This window comes from Chiloscyllium plagiosum, unplaced genomic scaffold (genome assembly GCF_037043375.1).
Source record: "Chiloscyllium plagiosum isolate Xiang-an unplaced genomic scaffold, Cpla_swu_hap1 HiC_scaffold_13, whole genome shotgun sequence".
Lineage (NCBI taxonomy): Eukaryota > Metazoa > Chordata > Chondrichthyes > Orectolobiformes > Hemiscylliidae > Chiloscyllium > Chiloscyllium plagiosum.
In genome coordinates this window covers 7,878,685-7,892,056 of record NW_028270151.1, presented here as the reverse complement: position 1 = coordinate 7,892,056, position 13,372 = coordinate 7,878,685, and the positions used below count along the sequence as shown (strand labels likewise).

The 13,372-nt window shown below is 44.7% G+C and overlaps 1 protein-coding gene across 4 annotated transcripts in view; it reads left to right on the top strand.

The window, feature by feature from the left end:
• The window catches only part of LOC122555670 (sodium/hydrogen exchanger 9-like), a 482,562-nt gene that overhangs the window by 263,639 nt on the left and 205,551 nt on the right, over positions 1-13,372 (top strand). For all 4 annotated transcript variants that reach the window (XM_087993313.1, XM_087993316.1, XM_087993315.1 and 1 more), the window contains one exon: positions 10,621-10,732. In XM_087993313.1, the coding sequence (XP_087849439.1) occupies positions 10,621-10,732 (112 nt within the window). The remainder of the gene's footprint in view (positions 1-10,620; positions 10,733-13,372) is intronic.

The window sequence follows — 13,372 nt, the reverse complement described above, 5'->3', positions numbered from 1 at the left end:
GACTTGCACGTTGAACCCGGTGCAATTGTAAATGTGTGGGAGACCCGTAGGATATGAGGAGATCTGACAGTTAAACATACAAAGAGCCAAATGACTACAGCTTTGGCATGAGGTTCTGATTTGAAGTAAAACTAGACAGATCCAACCAGTTGAGAGGACGATACTGTCCAATCTTGTTGAGAAATTGATGGAGTGATTGACATCTTGAAAGCCCATAAGGTGCAGGAGAAGAATTAGGCCATTCAGCCCATCAAATCTGCTAGGCCATTCAGTCCATCAAATCTGCTAGGCCATTCAGTCATGTTTCAATCCTAATCTCCTGCGTTCTCCCATACTTCTTGATCCCTTTGCCAAACAAGAACCTATCTATCTCTGTCTTAAAGGCACTCAATGACTTGGCCTCCATAGCCCTCTGCAGCAATGAGTTCCACAGATTCACCACCCTCTAGCAGGAGAAGTTCCTCCTCATCTCAGTTCTAAAGGTGGTCCCTTCACTCTGAGGCTGTGCTTTTGGGTCCTAATGTCTCCTGCTAATATAAACATCTTCTCCACATCTACTGTATCCAGGTCTCTTAGTGTTCTCTAAGTTTTTGTCATATTCTCCCTCATCCTTCTAAACTCTGAGTACTGACCGAGAATCCTCAACCGCTCCTCATGTGACAAGCCCTTCATCCCCAGAATCATTCTTGTGAACCTCCTCTGGACCCCCCCTCAAGTGAAGATACAGAGCCTAAAAGTGCTCACGATATTCTGAATGCAGTCTGACCATATTATTATATGTCATCAGCAATACATGTCAGCTGTTGCATAACTCTTGAGATGAATGCTAACATTGCATTTGTCTTCCTAACTGCCAAGTGAACCTGCAAGTTAGTCTTAAAGGAATCCTGATCTAATACTCTGAAGTGATTTCCAAAGCCTTTCCCCACTTAGAAAATAGCCTGTGCCTCCTTGCTTCCCACCAAAGTGCATACTTTCCCATATTGTATTCCATCTGCCACTTCTTTGTCCCAGTCCTGCAGTCTCCCTGAAAACAGAATAAAACCAAAAATATTGCAGATGCTGGAAATCTGAAACCAACACACCTAAGGTCATAAGAACCAGGAGCAGGAGTAGGCTGTCTGGCCCTTCGAGCCTGCTCCATTACTCAATAAGATCATGGCTGATCTTCTCGTGGATTCAGCTCCACTTGCCCGCACTCTCTCACATATTGCTGGAGAAATTCAGCAGGTCTGGCAGCATCTGTGGAGAGAGAAACAGAATTAATGTTTCAAGTCCAATATGACTGTCCTTCAGAACAGTTATGCTTTCTCTCTATGAGAATTAACAAAAGGATTGATCAAAATAAAATGTTGTTTTTGCTTTTCTCCCCACAAGTGCTGTCAGTTTCTCCACTCAATACTGGATATAGAACTGGCTCAAAGGTAGAAGACAGAGGGTGGTGGAGGATTGTTTTTCAGACTGGAGGCCGGTGACCAGAGGAGTGCCACAAGGATTGGTGCTGGGCCCTCTACTTTTTGAAGTTTACATAAATGATTTGAATGCGAGCATAAGAGGTACAGTTAGTAAGTTTGCAGATGACACCAAAATTGGAGGTGTAATGGACAGTGAAGAGGGTTACCTCAGATTACAACAGGATCTTGACCAGATGGGCCAATGAACTGAGAAGTGGCAGATGGAGTTTGATTCAGATAAATGCGAGGTGCTGCATTTTGGGAAAGCAAATCTTAGCAGGATTTATACACTTAATGGTAAGGTCCTAGGGAGTGTTGCTGAACAAAGAGATCTTGGAGTGCAAGTTCATAGCTCCTTGAAAGTGGAGTCGCAGGGCGATAGGATAGTGAAGAAGGCGTTTAGTATGCTTTCCTTTATTCATCAGAGTATTGAGTATAGGAGTTGGGAGGACATGTTGCAGCTATACAGGACATTGATTAGGCCACTGTTGGAATATTGCGTGCAATTCTGGTCTCATTCCTATCGGAAAGATGTTGTGAAACTTGAAAGGGTTCAGAAAAGATTTACAAGGATGTTACTAGGGTTGGAGGATTTGAGCTACAGGGAGAGGCTATTTTCCCTGGAGCGTCGAAGGCTGAGGGGTGACCTTATAGAGGTTTACAAAATTATGAGGGGCATGGATAGGGTAAACGGGCAAAGTCTTTTCCCTGGGGTCGGGGAGTCCAGAACTATAGGGCATAGGTTTAGGTGAGAGGGGAAAGATATAAAAGAGACCTAAGGGACAACTTTTTCACACAGAGGATGGTACGTGTATGGAATGAGCTGTCAGAGGAAGTGGTAGAAGCTGGTACAATTACAGCTTTTAAAAGGCATTTGGATGGGTATATGAATAGGAAGGGTTTGGAGGGATATGGTTCTGGATTAGTGGTGCTGGAAGAGCACAGCAGTTCAGGCAGCATCCAAGGACCTTCGAAATCGACGTTTCGGGCAAAAGCCCTTCAAGAATCTGGTTTCCAGCATCTGCAGTCATTGTTTTTACCTTGGAGGGATGTGGGCCGGGTGCTGGCAGGTGGGACTAGATTGGGTTGGGATATCAGGTCGGCATGGACGGAGTGGACCGAAGGGTCTGTTTCCATGCTGCACACCTCTATGACTCTATGACCCAGAGGAGCATAGATTTACATTGTTTTGCATACGGAGCAAGCGTAATGTTAGAAAAAGACTGTTTAACGCAATGAGTAGTCAGGAGGAAGTGAGGACTGCAGATGCTGGAGATCAAAGTCAAAAGGTGTGATGCTGGAAAAGCACAGTCGATCAGGCTGCATCCGAGGAGCAGGAGAGTTGATGTTTTGAGCATAAGCTCGTCATCAGCTCTTCTTCAAGCGCTTATGCCTGAAATATCGACACTCCTGCTCCTTGGATGCTGCCTGGCCGGCTGTGCTTTTCCAGCACCACACTGTTTGACAGTGGTCAGGGTCTGGAATGCACTGCCTGGGAATGTGGTGGAGGCAGGCTAAACTGGAACATTCAGGAGGGTATTGGGTGGTTATTTGGCTGGAAATGGCATGTGAAGGTGTGGGGAAAAGGCAGGAGAGTGGCAATCGGTAATGATGCTCCATTGAAGAGCTGGGGCAGGCACGATGGACTGAATGGCCTCCCCTGCACTGTAACACTACCTGTAATTCTGTGTTTGAGTACGTAACAGTAAATGTTGGAGTAGGAAGGAGAGAGGATGAGTAATAACAGTGTCATTGCCGTGTCGGTCACAGTCAAGTCCAGAAGACAGGATCTTGAGAGCAGTGTAGGAACAAATTACAGCAGAGGCTGGAATCTGAACTGAAGAAGACAAATGCTGGAGATCACAGCGGGTCAGGCAGCATCCGTGGAGAGAGAGCAAGCTAATGTTTTGAGACTGGATGACTTCACCAGAACTTGAGCAGAAGCCTGAGTTAGGAAGAGGAATAGGCCATTCAGCCCATCAATCCTGCCGTGCTGTTCAGTACAATCACAGAGGTGGTTTCCTCAGCCCATCCCCATAACCCTGTACCTGTGAGGCAGCATTTGAAGATGTACAGCCACATTGATATGAAATGCCACGTTAACTAAACGAATCGGTGCGTTTGACTGACTGCAAGACTCTTGTTTATGTTCTGACAGGTGGTCACTTTGAACTTGATGCTTCTATTTTAATTTTGTGGTTTTGCTTTGGCAGGAGGAGGGGAGAGTAACCTTTCTTGAATAAGCTTCCAAGTCATCATTGACTGTTGTGAACGAGACCGGAGATGAACAGCATAAATAACAGCTCATAACAGTCTTATGCAAATTCGACATGTTCTGATAGAAAGCAGACATTAGAGAACTGAAATAATTGCTGCTTTTATGATTCTCTTGAGGGGTTAGATTATTGTGACTGTTTTACTTTGTTCAGAACAGGGTATGGCCTGGACTTCAAATAGGTCAATTTAAATCAATCTCCTGAAAGATTGGCGTTGATATTTACAGGGTAGTGATGGAGGGGGTCGTGAGTGAGGGGGGACATTTTGTAGCTGAGATCCCTGTCAGTGCAGGTTTGCCAGACCTCCTGCTAAAAATCCTGTCAGGTGCTAACCTAAATATTTTGAGTAATTTATCCACCAATTAGATTACTGGCTGACTGCTGTAGCTTCATAAGGCTGGCAGAACTAGGGAGAAAGCAGAGAATTGAGAGATTGTAGAATGGGTCATTTAGTGGGGGCAGGAATAAATGTGGTGTACCTTGGATGGATTCATCCAGGTTGGGACAAGTGAATATCAGAGGATCTGATCGCATTGACTTGAGGGAGACGGTCTCTGGTTGTTCGGACATTAGTGAGGCCTCGTCTGGATTACGGTCGAGTCGAGAGTGTGGTGCAGGAAAAGCACAGCAGGTCAGGCAGCATCCAAGGAGTAGGAGAATTGACAGCTTTTGCCCGAAACGTCGATTTTCCTACTCCTTGGATGCTGCCTGACCTGCTGTGCTTTTCCAGCAACACAGTCTCGACTCTAATCTCCAGTATCTGCAATCTTGACGTTTGCCTTCTGGAATGCTGTGTCCAGTTCTGGTCGCCCAGTTATAGGAAGGATTATGAAGCTGGAGAGGGTTCAGAAGAGATGTACCAGGATGTTGCCGGGTATGGAAGGTTTGAGTGACAAAGAAAGATTGGATAGACTGGGACTTTTCTCACTGGAGTGTAGGATGTTAAGAGGTGACCTTACAGAAGTTTATAAAATCATGAGGGGTATAGATAGAGTTAATGATGCTTGTCTTTTCACTAGGATGGGGGATTTCAAGACCGGGGCACATTTTTAAGGTGAGAGGAGAGAGATTGAAAAAAGGCATTAAGAGGCAAATTTTTTTACACAGGGTGGTTCGTGTGTGGAATGAACTTCCTGGGGAAGTGGTGGATGTGGGTATAATTACAATGTTTAAAATACATTGTTTAAAAGGGGTGTACATGAGTAGGAATGGTTTGGAGGGATGTGGGCCAGGAGCAGGCAGGGAGATCTAGTTTAGTTTGGGAATGTGTTCGACATGGACTGGTTGGACCGAAGGGTCTGTTTCTGTGCTGCATGACTCTGTGACGAAGTATTCCTGTTTCCATTGACCCTTTGAGCAGTGCTGGAAAAGCAGTTACTGGGTGGGATCTGCCACTTCCTGGTTCATTTCAGCTGACAATTCTCGATGCCCTCAGTCATTAAATCTAAAACCAAGTGAAACTGGGGCGTGCAGCCTCAGTAAAATGTGTAAATTATGGACCTGCCTTTGGTGAGCACCCTCAAAAGTTATTGTTTTGTTATAAACACATTATACTGACCACATCATCTCCTCAACTACTTATACTGCATCCTCAAATAGAAAGTGGAGTTACAGGCAGATAGTTGTGCCAATGCTGCTCCTTTAACAAGGTTATGTTGTCCTTGGCTTTTTTCAGAGAGGTCGTAAAAGACACAGACTCCGAAAAGTCTGGGGGTGAAGGGTTTCAGGGCCAGTTTAAGTATAGCTAACAGATACTGCCTCAGACAGAAGGCTTTCAAGTTTTAAAAACCACCTGAACAATGAAAAGGGGAGTGGCCAGTTCTCCCAGCTCAGCTTTTCTCTGGTTTGGTTTGGCTTTAGCACAGTTGTGTTGTAAAAGCTGCTGGACCTAAAAAGAAGCAGGTCCAGGCTGATCCTCTCTCTCTGACATCTCTCCTGTACGACCCTGGGTTTAATTTTAATTTTTGTGCCAAAGGGTGTTTATGGGGATTGTTGCAAGTATTGGGAGCAGCATCATTAAGTTGGTATAAACTGTTGGGTTTTCAGATAGGTTCAGTTATTCGGTATTCTCTTCTCTTTTGCTTGTGTTTCATTTGGTAATTTTGTAAATAAATTCTGTTTTGTTTAAAACTAAGTGGTTTGACCAGCTGCATCTTTCCTGGAATATCCACTTAGACCCACTTAAAACAACAAGCAAAGTTAACTTCTTGAAATGTTTTGAGGGGGTCTGATCTGGTCCATAACACAGTGAAGAAGGCGTTTGGCAGGCTTGCCTTTCTTGGTCAATGCATTTAGAATCGGAGTTGGGATGCCATGTTGCAGCTGTACAGGACATTGGTTAGGCCACTTTTGGAATACAGGTTCAAATCTGGTCTCCCTGCTATAGGAACGATATTGTTAAACTTGGAAGGGTTTCATAGTCATAGTCATAGAGATGTACAGCATGGAAACAGACTCTTCGGTTCAACCCGTCCATGCCGACCAGATATCCCAACCCAATCTAGTCTTACCTGCCAGCATCCGGCCCATATCCCTCCAAACCCTTCCTATTCATATACCCATCCAAATGCCTTTTAAATGTTGCAATTGTACCAGCCTCCACCACATCCTCTGGCAGCTCATTCCATACATGTATCACCCTCTGTGTGAAAATGTTGTCCCGTAGGTCTCTTTTATATCTTTCCCCTCTCACCCTAAACCAATGCCCTCTAGTTCTGGACTCCCCGACCCCAGGGAAAAGACTTTGTCTATTTATCTTATCCATGCTCCTCGTAATTTTGTAAACCACTATAAGGTCACCCCTCAGCCTCCGACACTCCAGTGAAAACAGCCCCAGCCTGTTCAGCCTCTCCCTAAGGATGTTGCCAGGGTTGAGGGAGAGGCTGAATAGGCTGGGGTTGATTTCCCTGGATTGTTGGAGGCTGAGGGGTGACCTTGTAGAGGTTTACAAAATTATGAGGGGCATGGATAGGGTGAATAGTCAACATCTTTTCCCCAGGGTAGTGGAGTCCAAAACTAGAGTGCATAGATATAAGGTGAGAGGGGAAAGATTTAGAAGGGATGTAAGGGGCAATTATTTCATAAAGAAAAGTGGTGCATGTTTGGAATGAGCTGCCAGTGAAGGTGGTGGAGGCTAATACAATTACAACATTTAAAAGGCATCTGAATGAGTATATGAATAGGGAGGATTTAGTGGGATATGGGACAAATGCTAGCAAATGGAACTAGATTAATTTAGGATATCTGGTCAGCATGGACATGTTGGACCAAAGGGTCTGTTTCCATGCTGTCCATCTCTATGACTCTGTAACCCATCTCATTAATATGCAGTGATAGGGATATTAATGACTATTCATCTGGACTCTGTGTCTCCTGCTGGGAGCGGATTTCCTCCTGAATGAGAGAAATGAAAGGAGGTGAAAGTGGATGGGACAGATGTTATTGTTGGTGTAGGTGGAAGGTGTCCTGAGTGAGGAAGTGGGCAGACAGAGGGCACACACGGTTAGTGGCGTGGAGGGTTAGGGATAGGTGAGAGTGCGTGAGGGACAATGTTAGTGGCAGCAGTGAGAGTGGTAGAGCATGAGCTTTGGTAGGAGGTGGGTGCAAGGGGAGAGGTAGTGTGAGGCATCAGAGACAAGACAGGAGTAGTTAGAAAGGCCATAGGCCTCCTTCCTGCATTGCTGCACATTACTCAGGTTTCCAGTTAAGATAGCAGGAGGGTAAGCCACTCCAGCTGGAGTTCCTCTGCTCGCCAGCTCCTTTTCTGCTTTTTTTTGTTTCTTTTCCTCTTGCTTCTTAAAGAGACCAGCTCAGAGCGGCAGCAGAGCGAACGCGGGATGAGTCCCGGAAGTGAGTTGCAGCCAGAGCAGGAAGTGGGAGCAGAGAGCACGGGCTGGCCAAGGGCACAAATCCGCAACGGAGGTCAGCGTGTGGAGGCAGCATGCCCTCGTGTTCTGAAGCCCGGTGAGCACAGACTCAGTGGAAAAGGACTAGAACTTGAGGACTTTAGAGATACTTTATATCCTCATTCTGCACTATCCAAACTCTGTGTTCCCATGGTAGCCTTTCTTTTACTCATTCAATTCTGTAACAACACCTGTACCTAAAATGGCACCAAGAGGCAACATTACAAACTTTTCACTGTACTCATTCAAGTGCACCAACAATAAAGGCCAACCCTTCCCTTCCCTTCCCTTCCCTTCCCTTCCCTTCCCTTCCCTTCCCTTCCCACCCCACCCCACCCCATCCCATCCCATCCCACCCCATCCCATCCCATCCCATCCCATCCCATCCCATCCCATCCCATCCCATCCCATCCCCCTGAGATCTCACTGACAAGGATGACAATCTGGGATCAGACTGGCATGGTCCAGTGTTGTAGCCTCCAGTGCTTGCTCTGAGGGAATGAGTATCCTGCCTCTGCATCAAACTGTCCTCCAGACTCTGCCCACAAAGTGAGACATCAAATTCCCCTTTTCTGTCTCGTCTGGGGCAAACATGAGGAGCTGTGCAGGGGTAGCACCGGACTGACGGAGCTTCTTCAGGTGTACAATGTCAAAGGGGGCACCGGTGCCAAGACTGAGATATCCCTGTAATGGTGACTCACTTCATGCACCAGGAGATGGGCTAGATAGATAATGGGATGGGGTGGGTACTCTCAGATCCAGCCTCTCGGAGAGCACTCCTCTGCGAAACTCAACCAAAAGGACACTTTGCCACTTTCAGCCATCAGTTTCTACGTTCCTGATTGCACTCTGTAACAACAGCCTTTGGAAATTACAAATCCTTTTCAATTTAAGAATTGGAGTTCCATTTTAACGAGCTTTAATGTTTGTCTAATCTCACAAGTAACTGTGTTGCGTATGATTAGAAGTGTCTGTTTTAGTACAGTAAAGATTTTATAATGAGACATCTGCTGAATTGGCAGAAAATAACCCTCAGATTGGCTTTACTAACCCTAATGAGGAGAACGTGAGGGCTGCAGATGCTGGAGATCAGAGCTGAGAATGTGTTGCTGGAAAAGCGCAGCAGGTCAGGCAGCATCCAGGGAACAGGAGAATCGACGTTTCGGGCATAAGCCCTTCTTCAGGAATGAGGAAAGTGTGTCCAGCAGGCTAAGGTAAAAGGTAGGGAGGAGGGTCTTGGGGGAGGGGCTTTGGAAAAGAGGGAGGAAGAGAGCTTCATCAAGGAAGGCATCCTTGTAAGAGGATTCGCAGTAGGTTTACTAACCTTAATGTAAAGTTCCTGCCCTCCTATCTGAATATGAATCATTTTTATCTAAGCTCTGACCAGGGTGAATCAATGACCATCCTTATCAGGGTGAGACAACAGTGTGATGGTGAGAGATTTAAAATACGCCTGTTGGACTATAACCCAGTGTCATGTGACTTCTGATTTTGTCCACCCCAGTCCAACACCGGCACCTCCACCTCATTCAGTGTAGTTCTTCTTGGTCAGTGGAATGACCCAAACCTCCTTGGGACATCCAGTCATTTCAGTGCCAACAGTCCGTTTTTGAGCAGTTTGAGAGAACTTCTCATTTTCTCCCAACTGAAACTGATGCAAAATAAAAACAGTCTGTCCTGGCATAAGGGTCAAACGGGGCAATGATCCTGGTCCTCTCTGAATTGAGCTGTTGACACTAACAGCTGTGATGAGTCGTTGAGAGTCTCCGGTTCCTGCCTTATGTTTACTCAGTTGGAGCAGATGGCCGAGTCGTGCAGTTTTGAAAAGAGTTTTCCTGGAATAAGCATATTGCAAGCTACCTATCAAACCCAGAGTCCAGTCACATCTAGCATGAGAAACCCCTTGCTCAATATTTTAAGTCCTTTTCAATTCAGGATGGTACCCTAGTGACAGTCATGACTCAGAGTTTATAATACTCTTTGTTCCACGTAACGTTGCAAAGGGAGGTTTGTTTTATGCAGGTAACTCACTGAGAACAAACTCTCTTAATGCATTTGCTTAACATATAAGGAATGTTTGAGGACTCTGGGTCTATACTCGATGGAGTTTAGAAGAATGGGGGGGAGCCTAATTGAAACTTAGACAATATTGAATGGCCTGGTCAGAGTGGACATTGGAAAGATATTTTCATTAGCAGAAGAGTTTCGGACCCGAGGGCACAGCCTTAGAGTAAAGGGAAGACCTTTTAGAACGGCAATAAGGAGAAACTTCTTCAGCTAGAGAGAGGAGAACCTATGGAATTCACTGCCACAGAAGATTGTGGAGGTCAGTATATGCTGAAAATGTGTTGCTGGAAAAGCGCAGCAGGTCAGGCAGCATCCAGGGAACAGGAGAATCGACGTTTCGGGCATAAGCCCTTCTTCAGGGCTTATGTCGCTGCTGTGGTTTCCATGATGACACCTGTTGGTACAAAAACCGTCCCTGACAGCGAGCAAGAACACCAGCCACCTTTGAATATTGACGGATCAAATCGACATATAAACAGAACTGTTGCCTGTGACCACTTGTATGGATAGCATTGGATATAAGGTCCTGATTAAATGGGGTTACATTGTACTTACCATTGCTTATACTTACTCTCAGCACTTCCTATGATTAATCTTTGCAATTCTTCAAATTTCTGGATTCCCGTAACATCTATTCTTCGTATTTCCACCAGAATATCTTTTCTTTCAGGGTTTTATCTTTAAAATGCTTTCAAATGTGTGCTTATATTCAGTATTTTTGTGTCACAACCATTAACTTCCATGTAGCTAATGTCTTAAAAGCACTAAGTCCACATCCCACAAGGGAATACAAGAAATGGTCTGAAAAGAAATGAAGTGTATTTAAAGGTGATCAGCAGGAGACAGAGCAACCCCAAGGGGGACATCAGCAAGCGTCGGTCAATCAGTTTGCTACTTTCCTTAACATTATATCAACAGATTGCCATCTTTGTGGCACGGGCTTGCAACATCTATCCTCTGTCATTCCTACTCAACCTGCGACGTAGAAGAAAAATCCCTTGGAATTTCCAGCACATGATGATGTTTGCAGGTAAGCATATTCTCCCCTGGATGGTGAGGCCATGTTTGAATTATTATAGTCTACATCTAATCTGATAATGTACAGCACCTTGGCATGTTTTTCACTGTTGAGCTCCTGTATAAATGTATGTTATTGTATTTTTTCCAGCGCTGTAGAATTTGTGTGAAGATATGAAGGTCACATTCTGGTTTTCTGAACTGTATTTGGCCTTGTATGCATTTTGTTAACCTTTTACTGCTCCTCTCTCTTTTCATCCTTCCTACTGACCTTGTCAAATTTATTTAGTACCATTGATTTGCTCCCATCCATTTACCTCCACCAAACCCCATGGACACAATGTTAATAGCCTCTTGCCTTAATCCTGGTCCCACCTGTTTCCCAAACTGTGTTTTATTTTGCCATACATGTCACACCAGCTTCTTGCAGCCTCAATACATGAACCCAACAACTCTCTTCCATAAAGAGATGTAGCAATGCTTTGGATCTGTAATTTCCAAAGAAGGTAATGATGGTATATGTACTTGTGTGTATATATACATGTGTGTGTGAATGTGTGTGTGTGTGTGCACATGCAGATGTATATGCACATGCACATGTGTCTGAAGGCATGTGTGCATGTATGTGTGCACGTCACAGAGATGTACAGCACAGAAACAGACCCTTCGTTCCAACTCATCCACGCTGACCCACAGAGCTGTTATGTCCAACCTGGTGTTGAACCTATTGCCTGAGCTTCAGTGCTTCTCCATTGAGTCCCTGCTACTGTTCCCTGTTTATCCTCCCACTGTAGATTCCCTTACATTTCCCCACGCTATAGTGCACTTGGCATGCAATAGTCCATCTGCCATACTTCAAACTTTATTTAGAAAATGGAAGAATGTTTATGAAGATATAAATAGTCAATTGCAATCACTGTACCTTCAGCAAACATTGTTGAAAGGGTGATTTAACCCTTTACTCCCTCTTTCAGACCTGACGAGACTCCAAATTCTTTGTTTAAACTTTTATTCATGCATGCATCAAAGATGGAACGCAACTCAAACTTTGCTACAAAAACAATGGGTTTATACACTCTCTACAGACAACAGTTTCCAGTCGAAAGGTTACACACTTACCCATACCTCTATCCAACAATGTTCATGTAGTTTACATTATAGATTAGTATATTGACTACATTATCCAATCATAATCAAACTACTGCACATTATTATTGTATCCAATCATATCTTATGGGAGAAGTGATATAGAGATCTAGCTAATCATCTGGGAATCCGGGTTGGAAATCCACTATGGCAGATGCTGGCATTTGAATTCAATAACAAAAAATCTGGAATTAGGATTCCAACAATAACAGTGGCTCTGGCTTACATGTGACTCCAGACCCACAGCAACATGGTTGACTTTTAACTGCCCTCTGAGCAAATAGGGATGGGCAATGAATGCTGGCCCAATTTTTTTAAAGAAGATGTTCACATCTTCTAATTGTAAGTACATATTTGTGATTATCAGTAACTCCCTACTGTCCTTTTCCCCCTTTCAGTTGGAAATGACTACAGGCAAAACTTGAAATCTTAAGTGTTCAACAGTTGTAGGATCTAATGGCTGTTCTCAGAGTAACCTAGTAGGACTAGCTCAGAGAAACAATGAGCGAGAATCGATAAACCTCTGAAGAGTGGGAGCTAACCCAGCATCCACCTGTAGCTTGGACCTAAATTTAGACGGATGCATATGTGAATGCTGGCAGATGGTAATATATTCAGATCATCCCCTTCTGAGCAGACTGCAATCTGTGGTTTAAGTGGGACCCATTTGTCTCAATGAAGTACAATGGACCATATAATCATGACTGTTAAAAGGTTTAGATGTTGTTTCAGGTTTTGCAATCTGCCTGGAACCTCGTGCACAGTCATTGGCTGTGTTGTGAGTCCAAGGAATAAAATGGCCAGATTAGTGTCCCGGAGTTGGAGGATGGAGCGTACTTCCCTGTGCTTTCCGAAATTGCTGCAGAGCGCGGGTTTAAATTTTTGTGACTTGAATATAATTTCACCGTCGGAGTAGCCAGTCCTCCACACTCTTTAACTGCGGCTGTGTTCACACGGACCATCACAGCTCAGTTAATAGCTGAGTCACGAGGTTATGGGCCAAATCCAGTGCCTGAGAATCAGGAGTGTAATCCAGGTTACCACTCCAGTGGGATACTGAGGGAATGCGCCCCTGCTAGTGACTGAGTCAAGGCCCTGTTTGCATTCCCCTGAAAAAATTGTCTTGGCCAATTTTGCTCTATTTTTCTCATCAACCTGTTCAGAGATGTTATTGTACACTGCTGTATTGGGACTTGAGCCCAGGCCTCCCAGACCAGGGGGATGGACAAGAGGGCCCTCCAATTTTGATCCTTCGACCATCATCAGGTCATTATCAGAACTTGCTACATACAATTGGCCGCTGCAAATTCTTCATTCACTCATCTTGTTCACCAAAGGATGCAGGTTAAACTCTCTGTATATTTTTGTACATTCTTGTACACACCCCTCCTCCATCCATGCTGCCCATTATCAGGGGAGATCTGGGAACAGTCAGCACTGTGTATCTGGGCTGGCAGGGAGGGTACAAAATTTATTAGGGGAGACACACCAATGCCATCTCTTTACT